The sequence below is a fragment of the Schistocerca cancellata genome, chromosome 4 (assembly GCF_023864275.1).
Source record: "Schistocerca cancellata isolate TAMUIC-IGC-003103 chromosome 4, iqSchCanc2.1, whole genome shotgun sequence".
NCBI classification, from domain to species: Eukaryota; Metazoa; Arthropoda; class Insecta; order Orthoptera; family Acrididae; genus Schistocerca; species Schistocerca cancellata.
This window is the reverse complement of record NC_064629.1, coordinates 447,210,798-447,233,614: the sequence shown is the minus strand read 5'-3', so window position 1 is coordinate 447,233,614 and position 22,817 is coordinate 447,210,798. Positions and strand designations below refer to the sequence as shown.

General features: G+C 44.0%; 1 protein-coding gene across 2 annotated transcripts in view; it reads left to right on the top strand.

Moving 5' to 3' along the window:
- The window catches only part of LOC126184614 (elongation of very long chain fatty acids protein-like), a 163,692-nt gene that overhangs the window by 86,610 nt on the left and 54,265 nt on the right, over positions 1-22,817 (top strand). For both annotated transcript variants that reach the window (XM_049927070.1, XM_049927069.1), the window contains exon 3: positions 15,225-15,415. In XM_049927070.1, coding sequence (XP_049783027.1) covers positions 15,225-15,415 — 191 coding nt within the window. The remainder of the gene's footprint in view (positions 1-15,224; positions 15,416-22,817) is intronic.

Genomic DNA, 22,817 nt, shown 5'->3' with positions numbered 1-22,817 from the left:
CTTATCTCAGATAACGCAGCCTTCGTGGGTTATGCAATACGGCGCTCGTTGCACTATTCCCGTCTAGCTGATTTAGCAAACACAAATAAATTTATCGTCGTTTTCTCCCATGTCCTAAAATTATTTGAACCCATCTAAAATATTCAGTAAAGTAAAACAAAGTTTTTAGTTCTGACGTTTGTCACTGGACATTTTAAGACTATATCTGGCAAGGGGAAAGGAGAATTATCCAAAGACAGTGTTTCTGTAGCTTTCCGCTAGCTTCCACAGAACGAGGCGGCACAGTATTCTAATTTCGAAGAAAGGCAGTTCAAAACCACGCCTGCATATCCACGTTTAGGTTTTCCGTGGTTTCACTGGATCACATGGCCGATTTCCTTCCACATAAATAGTGAAATATTGAACAGGTGAGCAAGTACGTCTGACGTTGGTATTCTCCGGTTGTGTCGGGGCGCTGGTTAATTACTGTATGTTTCTTTCTGGTTATGCCGTCTTTTGGTTCCTGGTTAGCATTGTCCCATCCACTGAGGGTTGAAGTAGCCATGCACAACTGCCTCGCGTTTTATCTGTACCTTGAAAATGACTGTGTTCACCTGTAGAGCTGTCTGCGGTTGTCGAGGAAGCGTTTCTGACAACGCTGACTATCTACCTTAACAAGAACCTGTCAACTTAATTGCTGTCCACGACCAGGTCAGATGTCCCAACGGACACCCTTGGGTTCTCCATTCTCAAAGCACCTAAGGCACTGTGACCTTGAGTTGACTGACCCAGCGAGACGGTGCAGTGGTGAACATATGGTACTCGAATTCGATGAATTTCAAACTGCGTCTGGCCATTCAGGTTTACGTTTATCTCACGTGAGATACGATGAAGCGGGAATCCCTGCATTTACTGAAACAGGCAGAGGACAACTTAATCGTTATACGGCCACCTTTTGAGTCCTGCTTCTTGCATTTCATAAACATACAATATTAATTGCAGAGTTCTTTATATTTGGGCAGTTCTTAATTTTTGATTCACACAAACTAAAACTTCAATATTTTAAACGTTCGCTATAACTAAGTTATGATACATCTACTATCATTCTGTTCTCTTGCATTCATTACTTCAAACAAATTCAAAGTTGAACTGGACATAAAAAATCCGTGGATCGGAAAAAATATATTTGGTGGCTGTCTCATCGCTCTCGAGTTTGAACGTTTCCTGCCGTGTTCAAATACTGACAATGTCTCCTCCGTCGTTTGCCAGCCAAATGGTTCAAATGGCTCTGAGCACTATGGGACTTAACTTCTGAGGTCATCAGTCCCCTAGAACTTAGAACTACTTAAACCTAACTAACCTAAGGACATCACACACAGCCATGCCCGAGGCAGGATTCGAACCTGCGACCGTAGCGGTTGCGCGATTACAGACTGTAGCGCCTAAAACAGCTCGGCTACGTTTCCCAGCCATTCTTGAGCCATTTGATCTGGATAGTTTCTTACTGATGTCTGGTTTCATACGTCATTCTCATTCGACGTACGAAGTGATTCATTCAAGCAGTCATCTACTATTCTGCTTGCGTAGAGCACTCCTTTTCATTCTTAGCGGCACTACTGAAAGTATTATAAAGGCGAATACCAAGGTATTACTGGCGTACAGCATCAACAAAAGCTGACTGCTTGACATATTTGCTGAAAAGAGCGGCATTTAACGGTTTCAGAATGAGTAAATACCACCACGGTTTCGCTGTACGAATACGGTTCGGACTTAAAAGGTACTGCAGTAATCTCAACAAAATTGTTTGACAATTTCATGTTCGGGGATGCTAGTCAAGGAGCAGCCGATTCACCCATCTAAAGATAGCAAGCACTAAATACAGAAGACTGCAAGCAAAATTATACCTCAGTTTAAATCATCTAAAGGCTTCTTTACCTACTTAATTTACAGTCCTGTTAACGAACACTGATAAATCATGTTAAATGGTAACCTACCTGGAAATCTCGGTAATAGACATCAGCATGCTACAGATTTTATTTAGTTCATGTAACTGTTCACAACGTGGGTAACATTTAACATCGTAATTTAAGAAAAATTAAATTGTATGAAATGTACCTATTTTACGAGTAGTTATTGCTAAAAAATAAAATAAGGAAATAGCTACCAGGATTTATTTCTCAGTCGATTCAAAGGCACTCTTCGTTCTGCAACGTTAGCTTTGTTACCTACATTTCAAAAGCAAAGTCCTTCATCGAAAATTTATGGAAAATTTGTCATCCGTTTGTTCCCAGGCCGTTTTCTCTCTTCAGTTCCCTTTTTTTCCTCTGGTACAATAACAATTTTACTAAAATTACACACACTGATGTAGAATACCTAAATTTCCACAACAGCCCTGCAGAAAGATTCTCATTAGCAAATAACAACTTAGGCGAAAGGAGAAATTACCATGTCTGAATTTCACAGTGTTTGCTACCTATGAGAGGTAAATTCGCTGAGTACACAACTTTAATTTTTCGTTGGGAAGATAAGTGTCTAGTGTTTTTCCTTGCCACTAAGGTAAACAGAAGAAAGTGACTACTTTATTGACGTCTCGGCTGGAATTAGTTTTACCTTAAAGGCTAGTCTACATAGCATTGAAGCAATTAAGAGGCGGGCTGTTAGATTCGTTACCGGTAGGTTCGAACAACGCGCAAGTATTCAGAATACTTCGGGAACTCAAATGGGAATCACTGGAGGGAAGACGAAGTTCTTTCAGAGGAGCACTACTGACAAAATTTAGAGAACCGACATTTGAGACTAGCTGCAGAACGATTCTAGTGCCGTCAACGTACATGTCGCGTAAGGCCCACGAAGATGAGAGTAGTGCTCTTATGGAGGCATATAGACAGGAAAGGAAATAACTAGTAGTGTTGCCACGCACCATACACTGGATTGCGGAGTATCTGTGTAGACTTAGACCATTTTAACGGTGAGCAGCAGCACATTGATTCCATATCCGCATTCTAGGAGTGGCGGTGTCTATAGTCTGCACTATATACCAGTTCTGTACAACACGCACTCTGCTTTCTGTTTGTTACAGAGTATGAATGTTATTTGTAACGGACTAACCGCAGTCATTCTTGATATATTTACATCTACAACATCTTAAGTCCTTTAATTTTAAGTCGTTTTGACCTTCAAAACGGTGAAGAGTTTCTCGTAACGGCTCACGCACACCTGTAATATACCAGGCGTTACGAGATCGCTGGTATCTGTGTCAATGACTCAGCGTCGGCTGCCGCCTAAGCCCCTGGCAACATACTTAGCCGTCTGTGTATGACGTTATGTACGTAAAACAGCATTAAGCAAGTCGTTAAGGTTCCTGACATCATCGTCTCCCCTGTCTCCCCTGTTTTCCTCCTCCTCCTCCTCCTCCTCCTCCTCCTCCTCCCCCCCCCCCTAATATCTCTCTCTCTCTCTCTCTCTCTCTCTCTCTCTCTCTCTCTCTGGCCCTTGGCTGTTTGAGAGATTGATCCGCTGTCACAAATCTTCATCCATGAAAATAAAGATATAAAAATTGGTGTCGAATCTTGACTACGCACACAATTGGTGACTTGCTAATGTACGGGCTAGCTGACACAGAGGCCGTTATCGGCAACCAAAGAACTACCAATTTACAACTGGTGCCAATAACTATTTTGAGGTTCGATGATTAATATCAAATTCTTCCACAGATTTTCCTTCATGTTGAAGATAGTGTTGCGAAATGGGCTGAATCTCTTTGAAACACCCTGTAGCATCGACAAACCTATGCCCAGGTAATCCAGAAAACGGTTTACATGTTATCGACGTCTAATCCTTTACCAACACCCGTAGAAAAGAGTAAAAGAAAAATGGTGTTAGACTACAGCAAAGCATTTCCATTTAATCTTGTCTAATGCTGTGGGAGTTCGCGTATGGCCTTGGCTTGTTTCTTTCAACAACTTGCTAATGCCCAGAGCAATCTCTCGGATGGGCAACTAATTGGATGCTCACGACCAAGTGGCGTCACCACATGTGCACACCATTCACTGGCTTACGAATTTAAACTCCCGTATCTCTTCTGTGTTTAGACCTAGCAAACATTGTGCAAGCACCTCCTGGCAGACTGATATAGATTTGAGGCGTCAGAACGGGACGTGAAAGTGGGTACTGGGCGAATAGGATGCGCCACTCCCAAGTTGCGTACACGTTAATTTGTACCTAGTACACGGGGTCGCGTGTAGTGTTAATAGCACTAAACTGAAGTCATTAGAACTCACTAAAAACAGGGCTATGCTGGAACACTACACTACGGGGTTTATACTCAACACTGGCAATAGCTATCCACACGCAATAAGGCGCATTTTAATGCGCGTATCGCCATGTGTATCTCACCGGATTTTGATGCAACCAGTAGCTTCCATAGCGTTTGGGGACAGAAGACAAACTATTATGTCCTTTAAGGCCCCAGCTGAAGAGAAGACTTCCTAGGATCCACTGAATCTCCAGTTTGTCTATAAGTGACTGGATATAATCTACTGATCCGATACCTTTTTCCTCGAGTAGTTGATCGAATTTGGCTTCCAGCCAATGTACTCCACCCTCAAGGCACACAATAGGGCATAAGCTTACAAAACCAGTGGACCTTCCCATGCTGGTCGGGTGGTGTCTCGTCATTTTGACGTCCAAACAAAATGGGCGGAAATATCATGCTCAGTTATTGTTCTCTGGGGATGCAGTGGTGGCATGGCGCCTTCTTCCCAGGGCTATGTCAGTCGCCAGTTCCACTGACAAGTATGAACCCGATTACAGCCGCACTTTCACTAGAACTTGGAAGGTGTATTGTTGTTGTAAGCAATGTCAGAATAAAATATGGTGGGGGATATTGGTTTATTTCAAAGATAGGAATTTGTTTCCAGAATAATAGATTGAAATAAATAATGATGAAATTATTGTTTTGAAACTTACTTGTATTGTAGTAATTTCTTTTCCTGCCAAGATCCGATATCAATGGTAAAATAGTGAACTATCTACTCCTCTTATGCCGCCGATGTTAGTTGAAAGTATACCCAATGACTCAAAAAAATTTTTTATCTACTGAATGAGCCCTCATTTATTGTGTGCACAAGTTTATGGATAACGTTAAATGACATCAAATCTGGCTGCTATCATGATCACAAACCTCACTTTAAATTGAGAAAACATTGCCCTCCCCCAATTCATTTAAAATTCTTATGGTTGTTTGACCCAGTGTACAACTACCCAAAGACACTATCACGTGAACAAATTATCTCAACTGTGAAGTCTACAGAATATTATCCAGAAATACATCATTAAACCCATTCGCTGTTAGCGGAATTTTACTTAAGTTGCATCTCTACAAAGTATTACAAAATTTAACAGGATTCGCTCATGCTGGCTAACTCTGATCATGATAGCATATGAATCCAGAATAGATGGCTCAATTTATCCAAGCATCTGTTTCACACAATCTTCATTAAAAAGAACAAGCAGATCCAAATGTAATAGCTAAAAATATGGACTTTATCTGAATGTGTCTGAATACACAGTTCGTTTATTCCAACTGCTCATTCTCAGAACGGTCCGAGCCTATGTGCACGGACGATGGATCACTCAATCAGGTGAAACAGGACCTGGTAGCGAAGTATTCATACCCATCTTTATCATTCGCCACTTTCTCAAACAGGACTCCAACGTTCCTTCAGTAGAACTGTAACAGCTATTGTCGACATTTGACCGAACTCAGTCATTGAATGGCTACTTACTCGGTAATTGGCATAGCGCTTCAGGAAACATGGTTTACGGCAACATATCTCCCTGCTCTGAAAAAGTACCAACCCTACTGTACCAATTGCGTTCACGTAAAGAGAGCGTCTGGTGGGTTCTGTACCCTCACACGCTTTGTTATTTTCAGTGGGCAGTTGTCCCTCACTACTGTACTACAGGCTGTGGCCATTAGTGTCTGTCAGTTCAGATGACTATATGTAATGTTTACCTACTTGCAGATGGACCTTCCTATTATCACGAGATGTCAGATTTCGTGGTACATCTCCCTGCCCCATTCCTCTTATTGGGGGACTTCAATCCCCATAATATTCTGTGAGGCGATGACACTGTCTCAGAGGCAGAGTACTGGAACACCTCCTTTCAGAATTGGACGTCTGCTTACTCAACCCATTGCAGTGTGTCCCACAGCATGTTTCCAGCTATTGATCTCGCAGTTTGCAGACCGAGTATCTTACCCCTGATTCAGTGGTGTGTGCCAGCGACCAATTTCCTATTCTCTCCCTCTCCACTCAGACATCTAGAACATGCTCCACATTCGTCACTTCAGAAAGCTGACAGGCAGGCTTTCTCCTCTGCAGCCAGTCGTGTGACAGGTATCAACAACTTCATACAGGATACTATTGATACTATCATTCATGATGCATCAGCAACGATGCCCTATTCCTCCTCATTCAGGCGGCCGCCAATGCCGTCGTGGTATGAAAACGTAGCCACAGCTATCAGGGAACACCGCAGCTCCCTTCGACGGCACAAGCGCCATCCCTCTATGGATAATTTAATAGCATTCAAGAGAATCCAGGTGAAAGTCCGGTTTTTAATAAAGAAAAGGGACCAGGAGTGTTGACAGCAATATGTCTCAACTATGCGATCCCACACCCCATTGTCCCAAGTATGGATTAAACTCCGCCGTATTTTGCCCATCGACCACTCACGGCGGTTCCTGGCATCCTTGTCAATGGTAACACTTGCATTGATCCCATGGTACTTGCCGAATGTTTTGTAGCACACTTCGCGGAAGTGTCCACTTGAAGTAATCATTTCCTGACCTGATAACATTTTATTGAGCGCCGCCTGCTGTCTTTCTAGCCATACCGCTCTCTCTCTCTCTCTCTCTCTCTCTCTCTCTCTCTCTCTCATATAATGTCCCTTTCAGTGAATGGGAGCTTCGCAACGCAAGTGGAGGAGTGTCGAGATATGGCTCCTGGTCCCAATAAAATCCACAATCAAATGTCCAGACATCTTCGTGCCGACAAAGTGAAACATATCCTTGGGCTTTTCAATCGCGTTTGGTGATACCATCTGGCCACATCACCTCCTGTCTACACTGCAAGAGTAGGATTTCTGGGGCAGTTTACCCATTTTTATACAGAATTTCCTACCTCGTCAATTTTCTGGTGTCTGCATAGGTTCGACTCTCAGCAACCAATACGTACAGGAAACTGAAGTCCCTCATGGATCGGTTCTAAGAGTAGCGTTGTTTGCTATCGCCATCAGTAGTGTAATAAATGCAGTGGGACCCACAGCCACTCTGTCACTGTACATGGATGATCTTTGCCTGTACTCCTAAAAATCGCGAGTTATGCATTTTTGTCGACTCCAGACTGTGCGCCCACACTCAGACATTTATCGTGGTGACCAGTTACTCGAAGTCGTTGTTACTTTCAAATTATTAGGTATTTTATTTGACCACAAGCTAACTTGGCTGCTGCATGTCCGCCAGCTCAAGGCAACATGCATGAAACTGAAGGCTCTGTTTTCTTAGCCACTCCTCGTGGGGCATGGACCACGCAGTTCTTCTGAGATTTTACAAAGCGCTGATTTTATCCCGTTTGGGCTATTGATGTGTTATCTATGGGTCGGCAGCACCATCTGTACTGAGCTTTCTGGACCCTGTTCACCACACTGGTGTGCGTCCGCTGCTCGTGGTCTCGCGGTAGCGTTCTCGCTTCCCGAGCACGGGGTCCCGGGTTCGATTCCCGGCGGGGTCAGGGATTTTCACCTGCCTCGAGATGACTGGGTGTTTGTGTTGTCCTCATCATTTCATCATCATCCAGGAAAGTGGCGAAATTGGACTGAGCAAAGATTGGGAAATTGTACGGGCGCTGATAACCACGCAGTTGAGCGCCCCACAAACCAAACATCATCATCTTCACACTGGTGTGCGATTGGCAACGGGGGAGCCTTCAGTACGAGCCCTGTTGACAGCCTCCTGGTGGAAGATGTCCCACCACTGTAGGTTGGGCGATAGCAGCTTCTGGCAAGTTACGCAGTCAGTCTGTCAGATGCCCACGCACCCATGTCATTCAACTCTGTTCCACAGCCAGCAGTTCAGTTTTTTCATCGCCCAAAAGTGAGAAGGCCAGCTGGGATCCTACACGATATTCTACTGAAGGACCTCCAATAGCCTCCTTTAGTCTGTGTTCTAGAGTTCCCTCTTGGCACCCCCCTCCCTCTCCCCCCCCCCCCCCCCCACCCTCCCCGCGGGCTGTACCCTGTCCTGTGATAGGGATGAACCTTCTTTGTGGCCCCAAGAAGGACGCTGATCCTACCCTCCTCAGACACCTGTTTCTTTCAATCATGCAAGATTATTCTAATCTGGCATGTCTAGACAGATGGCCCGAAAGTCAACCACAGGGTCAGTTACGCTTCTGCGCACGCGAGGGGACAGAAGAAGCACTTTCTGCCGAGTGCCTGTAGTGTATACACTGCAGGGTTGGTTGCCATCTCTCAGGACATGTGGTACATCAAATTCCAGTCCCCGACGAACTTTCTGAACTGTAGCGATTACTTGAGCTGTCTAAAAGGTATAACCTTGAGCTATCCCAAAAATCTTTTGGTCGCAAACATCCAGGTCTTACTGGCTGACCTCTACAGCTCTGGAAAGACAGTGACCTTCATCTAGACACAGCCACTTATGTTTTTAAGGAAATGAACTTGCTGACCATCTAGCCAAAGACGCAACTACAAATCAACAACTTGACTTCGGGATACCGGGCACAGACTTAAGATTACAACTTCAACACAGTATTTTGAGGCTCTGTGAACTGGAATGGCAGGCTACTATGATCAAAAAGAAGCTGAGTGATTAAAGAGTCCAATAAAGTGTGGCATGCATCTTTCCAAGCCCCTCGGAAGGAAGCCATTGTGTTGTGCCGACTACACATCGGCCACACGAAACTCACCCACGAGTTCCATCTGCGTCAGGAGGATCCTCTCACTTCAGCTGCGGTAGTCTACTGACAATAGTGCATGTTCTTGTTGAGAGGGCCCTGCTGGCCGATCTGCGGCACACTCTCAGCTTGCCTACCTCACTACCTCAGGTGATTGCGGATGACGTGACAGTCATTACCAAAGTGTTGCATTTCCTGCGAGAGAGCGGATTTTACTCTAACCTATAATACTCTTCCACTTCCAGTGTTAGGGGTGGTGTGAGGGCGGGAGCGCCTCCCTGTGGCGCGTACCCACCAAGCGACTGTAAATTACTTCTATCCCTTTCACCTTGTCGTGCCTGTAGATCCTCTTGTGTAAGATGCTGCCTGGGTTATCTCTTTTTCTTTTGCCTATCGTGTTAAAACTACCGTAGCGCCCTTTTTAAACTCTTCGACTTGCTTATATAGTTTGAGCATCCAAGTCCCCATTTTTCGCTTTTTACCTTTTTACATATTTCTGCCATGATAAGGAAGGACTGATGATCCAGTATTCTAGTCTCTTTAAACACATCATCATCCATCCATCCATCCATCCATCCATCCATGTTACGAATAATACAATTTTAAACACAGCAGATTCAACTAAATGCCTAGGGATTACAATTACAAACAAGGTAAATTTTGACCATCACATAGATAATGTTTATGGGAGGACGAACCAAATACTGTTGGAAAATGCAGCAGGTCTACTAAACAGACTGTCTACAATGAGCCTGTGGGTCCTCTTCTGGAGCATTGTTGTGTGGTGGTTCAAATGGTTCAAATGGCTCTGAGCACTATGGGACTCAACATCTGAGGTCATCAGTCCCCTAGAACTTAGAACTACTTAAACCTAACTAACCTAAGGACATCACACACATCCATGCCCGAGGCAGGATTCGAACCTGCGACCACAACGGTCTCGCGGTTCCAGACTGAAGCGCCTAGAACCGCTCGGCCACACCGGCCGGCTGTTGTGTAGTATGGGATCCTTCAGAGATATAGGATTGACGGACGACATCAAAAAAGTTCAAACAAGGGCAGCTTGTTTTGTATTATCGTGGAACAGGGGAGTGTCACCGACGTGCCAGGTGAGTTTGGATGTTTTTGGTGTGAGATCTCTTCACGATATTTCAATCACCGGTTTTCTTTTCTGAATGTGAAAGTATTTTGTTGATGCCTACCTACATAGCCATAAATGATCATTGCGATAAAATGAGAGGACCTAGAGCCCGCATGGAAAGATGCAAGTATTCATTTTCTCTGCATGCTATTAGAGAAGGCAAAGGTAGAGTCTGCAGGTGGTTCGATGAACCCTGTGCCATACACAGTGTGAATTGCAGAATAGTTGCGTAGATGTAATGGTGGCCTCCATGAAAGACTGCAAAGAGAAGTTACATCATTTCACTCAGTTCGTATTACAGGTCATTCTATAATGACATGGTCGTTGACGGGACATTAAAATTCAATAATCTTTATTCTTGGTTAAGTTATTTTTCGACTCGTTCTGAGCCGTGGTGTTTCCATCACTTAAAAAAATGATTGGAGCAATTTCTGGGCCTGGTATAGTCCCTCTTCAGCTGGTCAGATGCAGTCTTCTGTAATATCTAGGCTAGAACAGCCAGGGGTGTCTTATAGACACACCAAATCTGTGGGGGAGAGGTTGAACGACACTGGAATGGTGTTGAAATAAGCCTATGCTGCAGGGTTATTAAAACCTCGATTATGGCAGTTGTCTGAGCTGCGAACCGCTTTCCAGATCGGATGGAGGTAATCCTGGAACTGATAAAAGGAATCCGTAGCGTGTGCCACTAATGGTCGTCAGAATGCAGACAGTTGGTCCCCTATGAATGTCTGTATTAGCAACTCTGTGGGTCAGCAAAATGTATCTATTATTCCCCTATGTTGCTTCCTGACTCGCTGCCCTTCTATTCCTCTGAAAGGTACTACGAGAGCCAACAGGTAATTACAACCAGCTGGGACATCGGTGCATCTTCCACGTTGAGAAAACTGGCGGCAACTCTGTACCGTTCCTCCTAGTCTTCATTATGTGAGAAATGGACCCACTTACACCTACGCGCATTCTATAGCTATAAGATTTCTCATCTGCTGATAGGCATCATCATCTCCCTTTCTACATGGGCGCGTATGACCATAGTTGTTTTTGCACCCTAAAACGAAACAAAAAAAATCTCCCTTTATGATGTGTTGCGACTAAGAAGGAATCTACTTGCGTTCGAACAAACATATGTATATCAAATTTTGGTTACAGGATCATTATGTGCATCTCAGTGTGCTGGTGAGTGTCATTTTTCTGCAAGACTCTCAAAATATGCTCTAGATGTTACTGCGGATGCCATTGTAGAAGCCAAACGCAAAGCAGATGTCTTAACTACAAATGCAAGCGAGAGCCTTCAATAAAATGTTGGAAGCAGTGTGAAGTACTACAAAAAACACAGTGAAGAAAAGCAGTTTGATCACATATCATAACTGCACATTCTATATCATCAGTGTTGAACGCCACATCACTGACACTTCGGAAGTTTTCTACGCCAACATCGTAGCTAGTGTTCTGATACACGTAACGAAGCATTGGTCTATATACTTCCGTCGACAATTGACTGTAAATATCAATGCATTTTCATGATGAAGAGTGTCTGTCATACAAGTTTGGCTCCATGTTCCTGGAAAGGGGTTAAAGAGAAATTTGTTCTCTAGGCACACATTTTATTTTCCCTGAAGAAATACACGTCCAGAGATTGCGCATATTTCTTTAAGGTGGAATCATTTTTTTAAAGCTACATCTTTTTCTCAGTACTCTTCAAGTAGTACTTTTTCGTCCTTACTTCCAGATCAGGAGTCACAAAGAATTTGTGAATTTGTCGGCAGATGTGGATTCAAAACTGATACAAAAAAGTCTTTCGACGTTCTTTTGCCATCTTCAGGTCACACTTGAATCTACGGACATATTCGAATGGCACCGTTTTTCTATTTTCCTTGACGCATGGGGTCCAAACTTTCCATTTGGTTTTCGCAAGCATATACAGAGTTTGTCTGCCAATGGTCCGTCCGTTGATAAAGCAAAATCGATCGTGTAGCTGTGTGTTGCACTGTTGACTGACGGCAACGTCGAGACAGTGTCTCTCTTCTCCATTTTATAGATAGCGTTCCTTCGGAAGAAAGCTTATAGTTGAACTGATCCTGTCACAATTCCATACAGAGCCAGTTTGGATGTTTTCTGCCGTGATATGTGCTTTGACTTCAGCAACAAATGTTTAAGCTCTTTGAATCATGTCAATGGAAATGGAGTCCCATGCTTCTTGACAGAGCGTAGGGAAACGATGCGGAAGACCCGCGCCGCCGTCCTAAGCAAGATCCTAATGGAGGTGGTTTGCCGTTGCCTTCCTCCGACCGTAATGTGAATGCATGATGATGAAAAGGACACAATACCAACCAGTCCTCTCGGGGCAGGTGAAAATCCATGACCCCGCCGGGAATCGAAACCATGTCCCCGTGCTCGGGAAGCGAGAACGCTACCGCGAGACCACGAGCTGCGGACTAATCATGCCAATAATGAACGGAAAAAACCACATTCTCGCGCATCATCGAAATTCACCTTACTCGCTCCTTGAAGATACTCAAATGCGGAGTAAGAGTCCCTTTGAAAAGTTTGCCTTCTTTTCTTTGCCACATCGTCCAGTACGGTTTTATTATTGCATTTAGCCTTCGGTTTAGGGTATGCTTTCAGGATATTGTCATAGCAGTTGAAACATTGACATGATAATCATCGTATATGTTCCCTCTTGTGTGTCATCAAACACCGTGATGACACTGCCGACTTTAAACGTATCAGGAGAAGGTTGGAATTCACTTTCACTGTTTCCATCGCTTCCTTTTGAACTTGCGTGTTACTACGGCCTGCAGTAATACGTTAGTCATTATCATAACTAGCATCGTAATTATATGTATGTTTAAACAGTGTCCGTTTCTAACAGGTGATAAAACTTGCATTTTTGCACTATAATAGATACCAGAAAACATGGGGATGATTAATTTTCCACAGCAATAAAACTTTCACGAAAAAGGGTTCCTCGTAACATCGTCTCAACCAATCACAATACACTAGCAGAGTTGATTATCAATTGCCGACCCACCTGACGCTTCACTACGCAAATAACTTCACAAAATGCAACTTCACACGTACACTGCATCCGTCTCTATTGGTCTCGACTGAGCGGCCTCTAATTCATGGCTGCGGATGTGTCCAGATAAACGAATATCACTGGTACAATAAGGGACCTTTAAATAATCCTTCACAGGATTATATTGTAAGTGTGCTTATTGAAGACAAAAAAACTAAGGTGAAAAACTACATGGGATAGCGATATGCACATGTACAGATCGCGGCAGCATCGCGTACCCAAGATACCTCTCACCATGGATAATGCAGGGTCAGACGATCTTTACTTAACGACCGAGAGCAGCTACAATTCCGCAGAATTGTCAGTGCTGAAAGACAATCAACACTATTTGAAATAAGCGCAGAAATCAATGTTGGACGAACGACGAACGTAACCGTTAGAACAGTGAGGGGGAAATTTGGTGTTAATGGGCTGTGGTAGCAGACGAGCGACGCGAGTGACTTTGCTAACAGCGCAAAATCACCTGCGGCGCCTCTCCTAGGCTAGTGACCATATCTGTTGGACCACAGATGACTGGAAAAACTGTGGCTTTGTCAGATGAGTCCGAATTTCAATTGGTAACAGCTGATGGTAGGATTAGTGTGGCGCAGACCTGACGAAGCTATGGAGCCAAGTTGTCAAAGAGGCACTGTGCAAGCTGGTGGTGTCTCCATAATGGTGTAGGCTGTGTTTACATGGAATAGACTGGGACATCTGGTCCAACTGAAGCGATCGTTAACTGGAAATGGTTATATTCGGCTACTTGGACACCAGTTTGAGCCATCATGGACTTAATGTTCCCAAACAAACTTGGAATTGTTACGGATGACAATGCGCCATGTCACAGGGAAAGAATTGTTCCTCATTGGTTTTTAAGATCTTTCTGGATAATTCGAGAGAATTATATAGCCACACTCATCGCCCGACATGAATCCCATGGCATATTTATGGGACATCATCGAGAAGTCAATTCGTGCAGAACATCCTGCACCGACAAGACTTCCGCAATTATGGACAGCTGTAGAGGCAGCTTAGCTTAATATTCCTGCAGGGGACTTCCAACGACTTGCCGAATCCAAGCCACGTAGAGTCGCTGCGCTGCTCCGGGCAAAAGTAGGTCAGACACGATATTCGGAAGTATACCATGACTTTTGCCACCTTGGTGTACTTTCCTTGTAAGTCCCTGCATGCGTGAATTACTGTATGCGTTCATATTGTGATTAAAAATTTTCAGTATAATTTTTGTCACCTTGTTAAACCCATGTCACGCGTCTATTCATGTAGAGGTTGTTCGTTGACATTACTGTTAGGCTGTATATTGAGAAGTAATTCCAGCGAAATGCCGGAAGACATGAAAGGAATCGACGCTTGGTGCACAGACTGGCAGTTAATCCTCACGACAAACAAATGCACCGCATTTTGTATAGACACGAAAATGACCCTTGTTATATGGTCACACCATCACAGAACAATCGCAAGCAACAATCAAGTTCGTAAAGCATCTTAGAGTATGCTTATGGAGTGGTTTAAAGTGGAACGACTACATAAAACTAATGGCAGAAAAGGAAGATCCCTGAATGTGACTGATAGATGGTGTAGTCTACCCACGAAAGGCAGCTCACAAAACCCTCGGTCAGCCGATGCTTGAATATTGGACTTCAGTCTGTGCCTTTTCAGACTGATTTAACTAATACAGGATCTAAAGAAGAGCAGAGTGTTTCGTGAGATATTCGTTTAATAAGAGCAAATGCTTGACGGAGATGCCCATAAACTCCAGTGGCAGGCGCTACAAGGGAGGCATTGTACACTGCGGCATCGTTCACTGTTAAAATTTAGAGAGAAACCGTAGAAGGATTAGTTAATTTATTGGATTCTCTCATGAAAGAACCTTGAAGGAAAAATCAGAAAGATCGCTAACACGAAGGCTTACCAACAATTCTATTTCCAAGTTGGCTATGTGCAGATGTAGATCTTGTGTGTGTGTGTGTGTGTGTGTGTGTGTGTGTGTGTGTGTGTGTGTGTGTGTCGCAGAGCGCTACAATGAGTGTACTGTGTGCTGTGGTTGCAGACCAGCGCGTCAAGGACTGGCCGTTCATGTCGGGTCCGCTGCCTACGCTGCTGATATGCGTGAGCTACGCCTACATCGCCAAGGTGGTGGGGCCGAGACTCATGCGCGACCGCAAAGCGATGCAGCTCAAAGTACCACTCGTACTGTACAACCTGGCGCAGGTCTTCTTCAGCATGTGGCTCTTCTACGAGGTGAGTATCAGCGCCACTTTCCAGGCAACTAAATGCTAGCTGCAGCAGTTATTGATACTGACATGTGGACGGTGAATGTTTGAGCAATATTCTTGAGCTAGTTAAATTTTGATCAGCTCACACCTGGTGTAATATCTGGCAGAAACTAAAATGACTCAACTCCGAAGACTGTATCCGGCGTTAAATCAGGTGAGAACGACAAACAGCAGCAGTCTTTTGGGTAGGGGGGGGGGGGGGGCAGGACGAGGAGGAAAATGTGGATGTGAATGATGAAGGGGATGTCCCAGAGTCACTAGCGCAACACGTGAGAGAGGGCGCCACGTTAAGACAGTCGCGTGCTAAAATGAATTACCTACAGTTTCACAGTTTCTGCAATTACCGTGGTTTCTGTACCCCAGTGATAGGGTAGCCGCATCGTAAGTGCAATCACATCTCCGGAGAGGCCATATCAACATATGGTTCCTGAATAAGAAGAAACATCATTTTCGGTAGTTTCAGGAGCAACAGTCTGGGTAATTGACTGATCTGGTCTTGTAACATTAACGAACACGGCCTCGTTATGTTGATACTGCGTATGACTGAAAGCAAGGGGAACTTAACAATTAAACCCGTTACATTTCTCGAAAATATGAAGCTCTAGTGCATGGTTTAATGCTGTCATCTTCGGATAAAATATTCCAGAAGTAAAATAGTCCCCCCCATTCGGATCTAATGGCGAGGACTAGTCTGGAAAAAGTAATCAGGGAAAGAAAATCTGGAATTCCACGGGTTGAAGCTAGGAATGCTAGACACTTTTATGGTGTAGGTAGGTTAGAGAACTCAAGTAAATAGATAGCTTAAAATAAGTAGTAGGAATTAGTGAAATGCGATGGCAGGAAGGAATAGTATTTGTGGTTACATGAATACTTGATTGCCAATACAAAATCTAATAGGGTTCATGAGGATAGGTTTAATAATGAATAATAAAATACGAATGAAGGGAACTACAGTTGAAAATCGCGATCATCGTCCCGAAAATAGTCACGCAGTCAACAACCACCACAGTGGAAAAGTTTGTGGCAGCTATATCCGCAGTTGAGAGAATGGAGGAACGTATGATCAGATAAAAGAAATTATTCAGATAGTTAAGAGATCAGAATTTGTGATGGGACACTCGAATTTGACACAACATGGAATACGGAAAGAATGGCCACAAAACGGTATAAACAGGTGACAGTAACGTAGAAACAATGTAAAGAATGCCTAACGTAATCAACTGCAACATGCATAACGGTAGGCAAAAAAAAATTTTTTTTCTTTTCTTCAACTTAACGGATTTACACACACACACACACACACACACACACACACACACACATTAACCAGTTGTCAGTATATATATATATATATATATATATATATATATATATATATATACTGACAACTGGTTAATGCGCTCAGTATGGGGTGTGACCACATCTGGCACCAATACAGACCTGATAACGACGGGACATGTTATGGATGATATCTTCAATCTCCTGTTGAGGCAATAACGTCCTTTCTTCCTGCAGAGCGGCTCATAAATCTTGGAGAGTGGTTGAGGGATGCTGGCGTGATGCAACCCGTCTCCCTAGTGCATCTCAGACATTCTCTATGGGATTCAAATCGGGAGGGCGAGCAGGCCACGCCACGCAGTTTCCAAAAATATCAACCACCCGTGCTCTGAGGTCGAGCATTATCGTCAATCAATACGAAGTCTAGGCCCACAGCACCTCGCAACAACCGCGCATGAGATTCCAAGATCTCCTCGCGCTACCTGACAGCAATTAAATGTTGCATATTCACCAGTACAGTCTCATGCAGAGGTGTTCGTGTGGTCAACATAATCCCTCACATACCATTAGGGACATCGATATCTTTCCACGATGTTTGCGTCCCGAAATCGTGTTCCACGTGACTTCCAGATGCGAATCGGTCGAGAATCACTCTCCAGACCAAACTAGGACTCGTATGTGAAAAGAACATTGGCCCACCGTTCGATCGTCCAGGTGGCATGTTGACGGCACCACCCCAGACGTTCCATTCTGCGAAGACACGCCAGAGGTAAACAGACAGCAGGTCTCCAACAACAATAACCACTCTGCTGAAGCCTTCTGTACACTGTTTGCCCCGATACAACACGTCCGGGGGATGCTGCGAGGTCAGATGCCAATTGCAGTGCAGTAGTAAAGTGGTACAGTCGTGCCCATACAGCCAAATAACGGTCCACTCTTTCTGATGTCACACGTGGTCGGCCTGCCCTGGTCTCCGGGATATAGTTTCGGTCTCTCTAAACTGTCGCCTCATCCGAGAAACAACAGAGCGATTCACATTAAGCCACCGGGTCACATCAGTTTGAGACTCTCCTGTTTCCATTCTTGCTGTGGTCCTCCACAGCAGTATGTCTGTATGGGTCTCCTCTGTGCCATACTGCACGGTCTGTGACTGTGGATGTGGGAGTACCCTGCAAACACTACCCAGCTTGATAAGTGCCCTGAAGTCATTGATGGCGTGGTTGTCCGTTCCTTGCAGAACACGATCGTAACTACATTTGTTGACAGTTTATATGATTATATCGTGAATTACACACTGGACGGTGAAACAGCAGTTTCTTGCTTTAATTTCGGACACCAGCGTATATACTCGATTTAAGAATCATGAAAGAAGGTGCGTGGGAGAAGACAGGAAGCACCAGCAGATTTCTAATAGATTACATGATGGTAACACAGAGGCCCTGAAATCAGGTTTTAAGCCTCAAAATATTTCAAGGAGCAGACATATTCATCATTTATTGGTTGTTATCTGCACATCAAAACTGAAAAAAATGGCAGAAAGGTAGTAAATTAGAGATAAGAGATCATCATGGATCGAAAGCATTGTTTTTTCTCGATTTAGATAATGAGCGCAGCAGGGTTGATTGACTCAGTGGTCAAAGCCAAAGTTAAGGAGCAAAATCACTTTCTCGTTACGGAGCTCTTAATTAACACAACCGCTCTTCCATTTCATTCAGCGAACTAATACGATGTCTATATCGGCCAACGCTTCACCAGTAAACCTATCCATACGGTTGTGTATCACGGTTACCTTAAAACGAGAGTGTTCGTCGTCGAGACTCAAAGGACATCGGCCGATCGCAGTGTAATCCTTTTCCTTTAGGCGCCATACGGATGCGGCAATGGACGGGCATGTGGTCAGCACATCGTTCTCCCGACCATGTACCCGACTTTTGAGCCACTGTCTTATTCAAGTAGTTTCTCAGTTGCCATCACGAGACTGAGTGCAACCCGGTCCATTCCTTCCACCAAGAACAAGGAAAAAAATTGGCTGTATCGGATAGTACATATGGTGGTCATCCACGCTGACAAGTCAGCTACAGAGGCGGCCCAATGTACAACGAACACTGACGGAAAAACCAATCCGACAAGAACGGAGGAGTACTGAATGCAAGCATGACCCGGAGAATAAAGTGAGCATAACTGCTCCCAACGGCAAGTACGGGAAATGAATGGAATAAGTTCATTTCCGAAAAGAAAGAAACTCACAGCACATACCGTAGACAGTTGCACTGTCGCATACAGATTTTCATTGAAGTACAGATTCAAGGTAGAAAGAGCTAAGAAATCAAAGGGAAATACCATTAATCTGTAACGAGCCACCGAAATCGCGGGTCACTATTATCAAGAAGCTTGGATAATCTCCCTCTAGAGCATCAGAAATTTTGTAGGTTGATTTCTGGTTCACCTTGCAGAAGGCACTACGAAATCTGATGGTAGGTCATTATTATGAAAGTGAAAGGCTCGCAAAAAAATGTTCAAATGTGTGTGAAATCTTATGGGACTTAACTGCTAAGGTCATCAGTCTCTAAGCTTACACACTACTTAACCTAAATTATTCTAAGGACAAACACACACATCCATGCCCGAGGGAGGACTCGAACCTCCGCCGGGACCAGCCGCACAGTAAATGACTGCAGCGCCATAGACCGCTCGGCTAATCCCGCGCGGCAAAGGCCTGCAGTGAGTATAGAGATTCCCATATTAAACATAAAATGTATTTCTCTGGTCTCTTCCTCACGTTCTGGATTTAGGATGACGACATAATAATGAATTTACCCGCGAGTCTCCCAATGGGTAGAATACACACAAGACTCTGAATGTCACGTAGTTCCATACGTTCACGGAATTTGTATGCAAAGGGAGAGAGCATAACACACACTTAATTTAGGAAGTTGACATTGCTGCCACACCAGAGAATCCTGTCCCTGGCAGGAACTAAAGTGTGCCAGGGTCGTTCAAATGTTTGTCTCTGGCAACCATACGTTCAAAGGTACGTTCACAGCTCAACGTTAAGCCATATGCTTTAATTTCCACGTCTGTTTCAAGTCGCCGAGGGGATAACATGCAATTGGGACAATAACAGCAACTCGTTATAAGAAGGCAGCTGTTTCCGCGGCGAACAACTGCAGTGGTGGATTACTGAAACCAACTTACGACATGGAATCGAGTGGGCTGTTGTAACTGCTCAGGTTTCCATTTTCCCCAAACCATTGTTGACTGCTTGTTAACTGACAAGCAGCTAATGAACAACATTCGCATGCAGCATGTCCTCACATGGTTTATTTATATCGCTAATAATGATGTTCGCCAGAGATCTCAAAGCATGCGCAATGCTAGTTCCCCTTCTGACTTCACCTCCTCTATTGTGGAGGCCGTACCGAGTTTGATTTCAAAGAAATCTTCAAACCAAACGCTTCCCTGCCCTAACATTCCATCAAGCACGTATTGTTTCCTGGATTATACTGGTGAACTGTCACTTTGTTTACCGGAGTACAGAAACAGGGCAGCAGCTTAGGTGCCACTCAGTGTAATATTCTGCAGTTCGGGAACTAAACGTGCTGGATTTCGCACCATTGGATAGGTGCTTGTGAAACCTGTGTTGATTCCTACAGAAGAGTTTAGTCAGTAAAAAAATCATAAGAGAACATACACCACTTAAAATAACTCTACAGCACGCTAATGTAACATATCTGTGGCAGTCTGTCAACCTGTCTTCCGAAACACTCCACAAACTGAAACAACTTTTCCTCTTTCAAACACATGCAATGCTCCGTTGCTCCTGCAATTGCCGAGAAAATTGTGCTAGCGATTCAGTCCAACTTTTGCTTAAATACTAATGATAAAGGAGCGCGGAGAAGGAAAACCAGATTTCCTAGTAGCTGTAAAATGTGATGTTTTGTAGTAATTAGCCTAAGAAAACTCAGCAGAATCTTTCTTAGTCAGTCAGTTCAGTAAGCTAGGCTAATAAGTGATACTCTAGACTTACGTACCAGGGAGGAATTCTAACAACGGAATCCGTGGCCTTGCCTTACATACTGAACTGGAATAACTGGAGAGGACAGATGCAGGATGAAGTTTTGTTTCGGACTTCTGGGTATGCTCGGATAGCGGAACTATAGAGCACAAAATTTTAATGTCGTTAAGGTTCAAATGGCTGTGAGCACTATGCGACTTAACTTCTGAGGTCATCAGTCGCCTAGAACTTAGAACTAATTAAACCTAACTAACCTAAGGACATCACACACATCCATGCCCGAGGCAGGATTCGAACCTGCGACCGTAGCGGTCGCTCAGTTCCAGACTGTAGCACCTAGAACCGCACGGCAACTACGGCCGGCCAATGTCGTTAAGGGCTGAGAACAATTACGGCCATGTGTAATTCGAATTTTACTTCCTTAGTAGAACTGTTGTCTACCAAAGGTTGAACACTACAGTCCTTTGCTATCAAAGGTCTTATCGTATTAAAGGTGGTGCATACTTCCCTTCTCTAGATAGTTATGTTCTGATATAACCAGCCAATTGTAGGGCGACATACAGTTTAAAGTGGACCCAGAACCACGGTGAAACTTCGCACTTTTCATCTTAAGAGCAGAAGGGCGGGGGAGATGATGATGATGATGATGATGATGATGATGATGATGATGATGATGATGATGATGATGATGATGATGATGATGATGATGATGATGATGATGACATACTCAACAAGCTAGCATATGGTGTGTGGTTGAGTGTGCCTCGTACAACTACTACACATTTCCTTTTCTGTTCCACACGGCACCAGAACATGGGGAAAACAGTCTATATGCCTCTCTACGAGCGCTACTTTATCTTCGCCGTCGTTGTGTGAAATGTACATTGGCGGCAGTAGAATCGTTCTGCAGTCAGCTTCAGGTGCCGCTTTTCCAAAAATTTTCTCATTAGTGTTTCGTGAAAAGAACGTCGCTTTCCCTCCAGGGATTCCCATTTGAGTTCACGAAGCATCTCCGTAATATTTGCGTGCTGATCTAACCTGCCGGAAACAAATCCAACAGCGTGCCTCTGAACTGCTTAGATCTCTTCTTTTAAACGGACCTGGTGGGATACCAAACATTCGAGCAGTATTAAAGGATGGGTCACACTGGTATTCTATAAGCGGTGTCCTTCAGACGAACCACACTTTCCTAAAATTCTCACAATAAACCAAAATAGACCATCCACCGATCCCACTAGAGTCCTTACATCCTCGTTCCATTTCGATATTTAATCGACATTAATGTGTCGAGCGGCACCGTACCAATGTTGCATCGGAGCATTACGGAATTGTTTTTTTTTTCCCTACTCATCTGTATTAACTTAGTTTCCTATATTTAGAGCAAGCTCTCTCATCACACCACCTACAAATTGTGTTGCGGTTAACTTGTACCCTTCTACAGTCACTCAACGACGGCACCTTCCCGTACACCATAGCATCATCACCAAACAGCTGCTGATCACTGCTCATCCTGTCAGTCAGATCATTTACATACATAAAGGAAAACAGCGGTCGTGTCACACTTCTCTGGGGCGTACGTGACTACACCCTTGTTCCTGATGGACATTCAGGGAACAAAGTTCTGGGTTCTATTACTTAAGACGTCTTCGAGCCACTCACATCTGTGAACCTATTCTATATGTTCGTACTTTCATTATCAGTCTTCAGTTGGACACCGTGTCATACGCTTTCTGGAAATCTAGGAAGATGGAATCTGCCTATTGTTAATCCGTGGTTCGTCGGATATGATGTGAAAAAGATATGCTTATTTCTAAAACCGATGATACGTGGACAGAAGCTTTCCGTCTCAAAGAAATTTATTACATTTGAGTTGAAAATATGCTCAAGAACTCTGCAGCAAATGATTGTTACGGATATTGATCTGTAATTTCGCAGATTCGTTCTTTTACCGTTCTTACATACAGGAGTAACCTGCTCTAATTTTCCAGTCGCGTAGGACTTTGCGATAGGCGACAGATCGGCAATAAATGAGCTAAGTAAGGGGCCAATGCCGTGGAGTACTCTCTGTAAAACC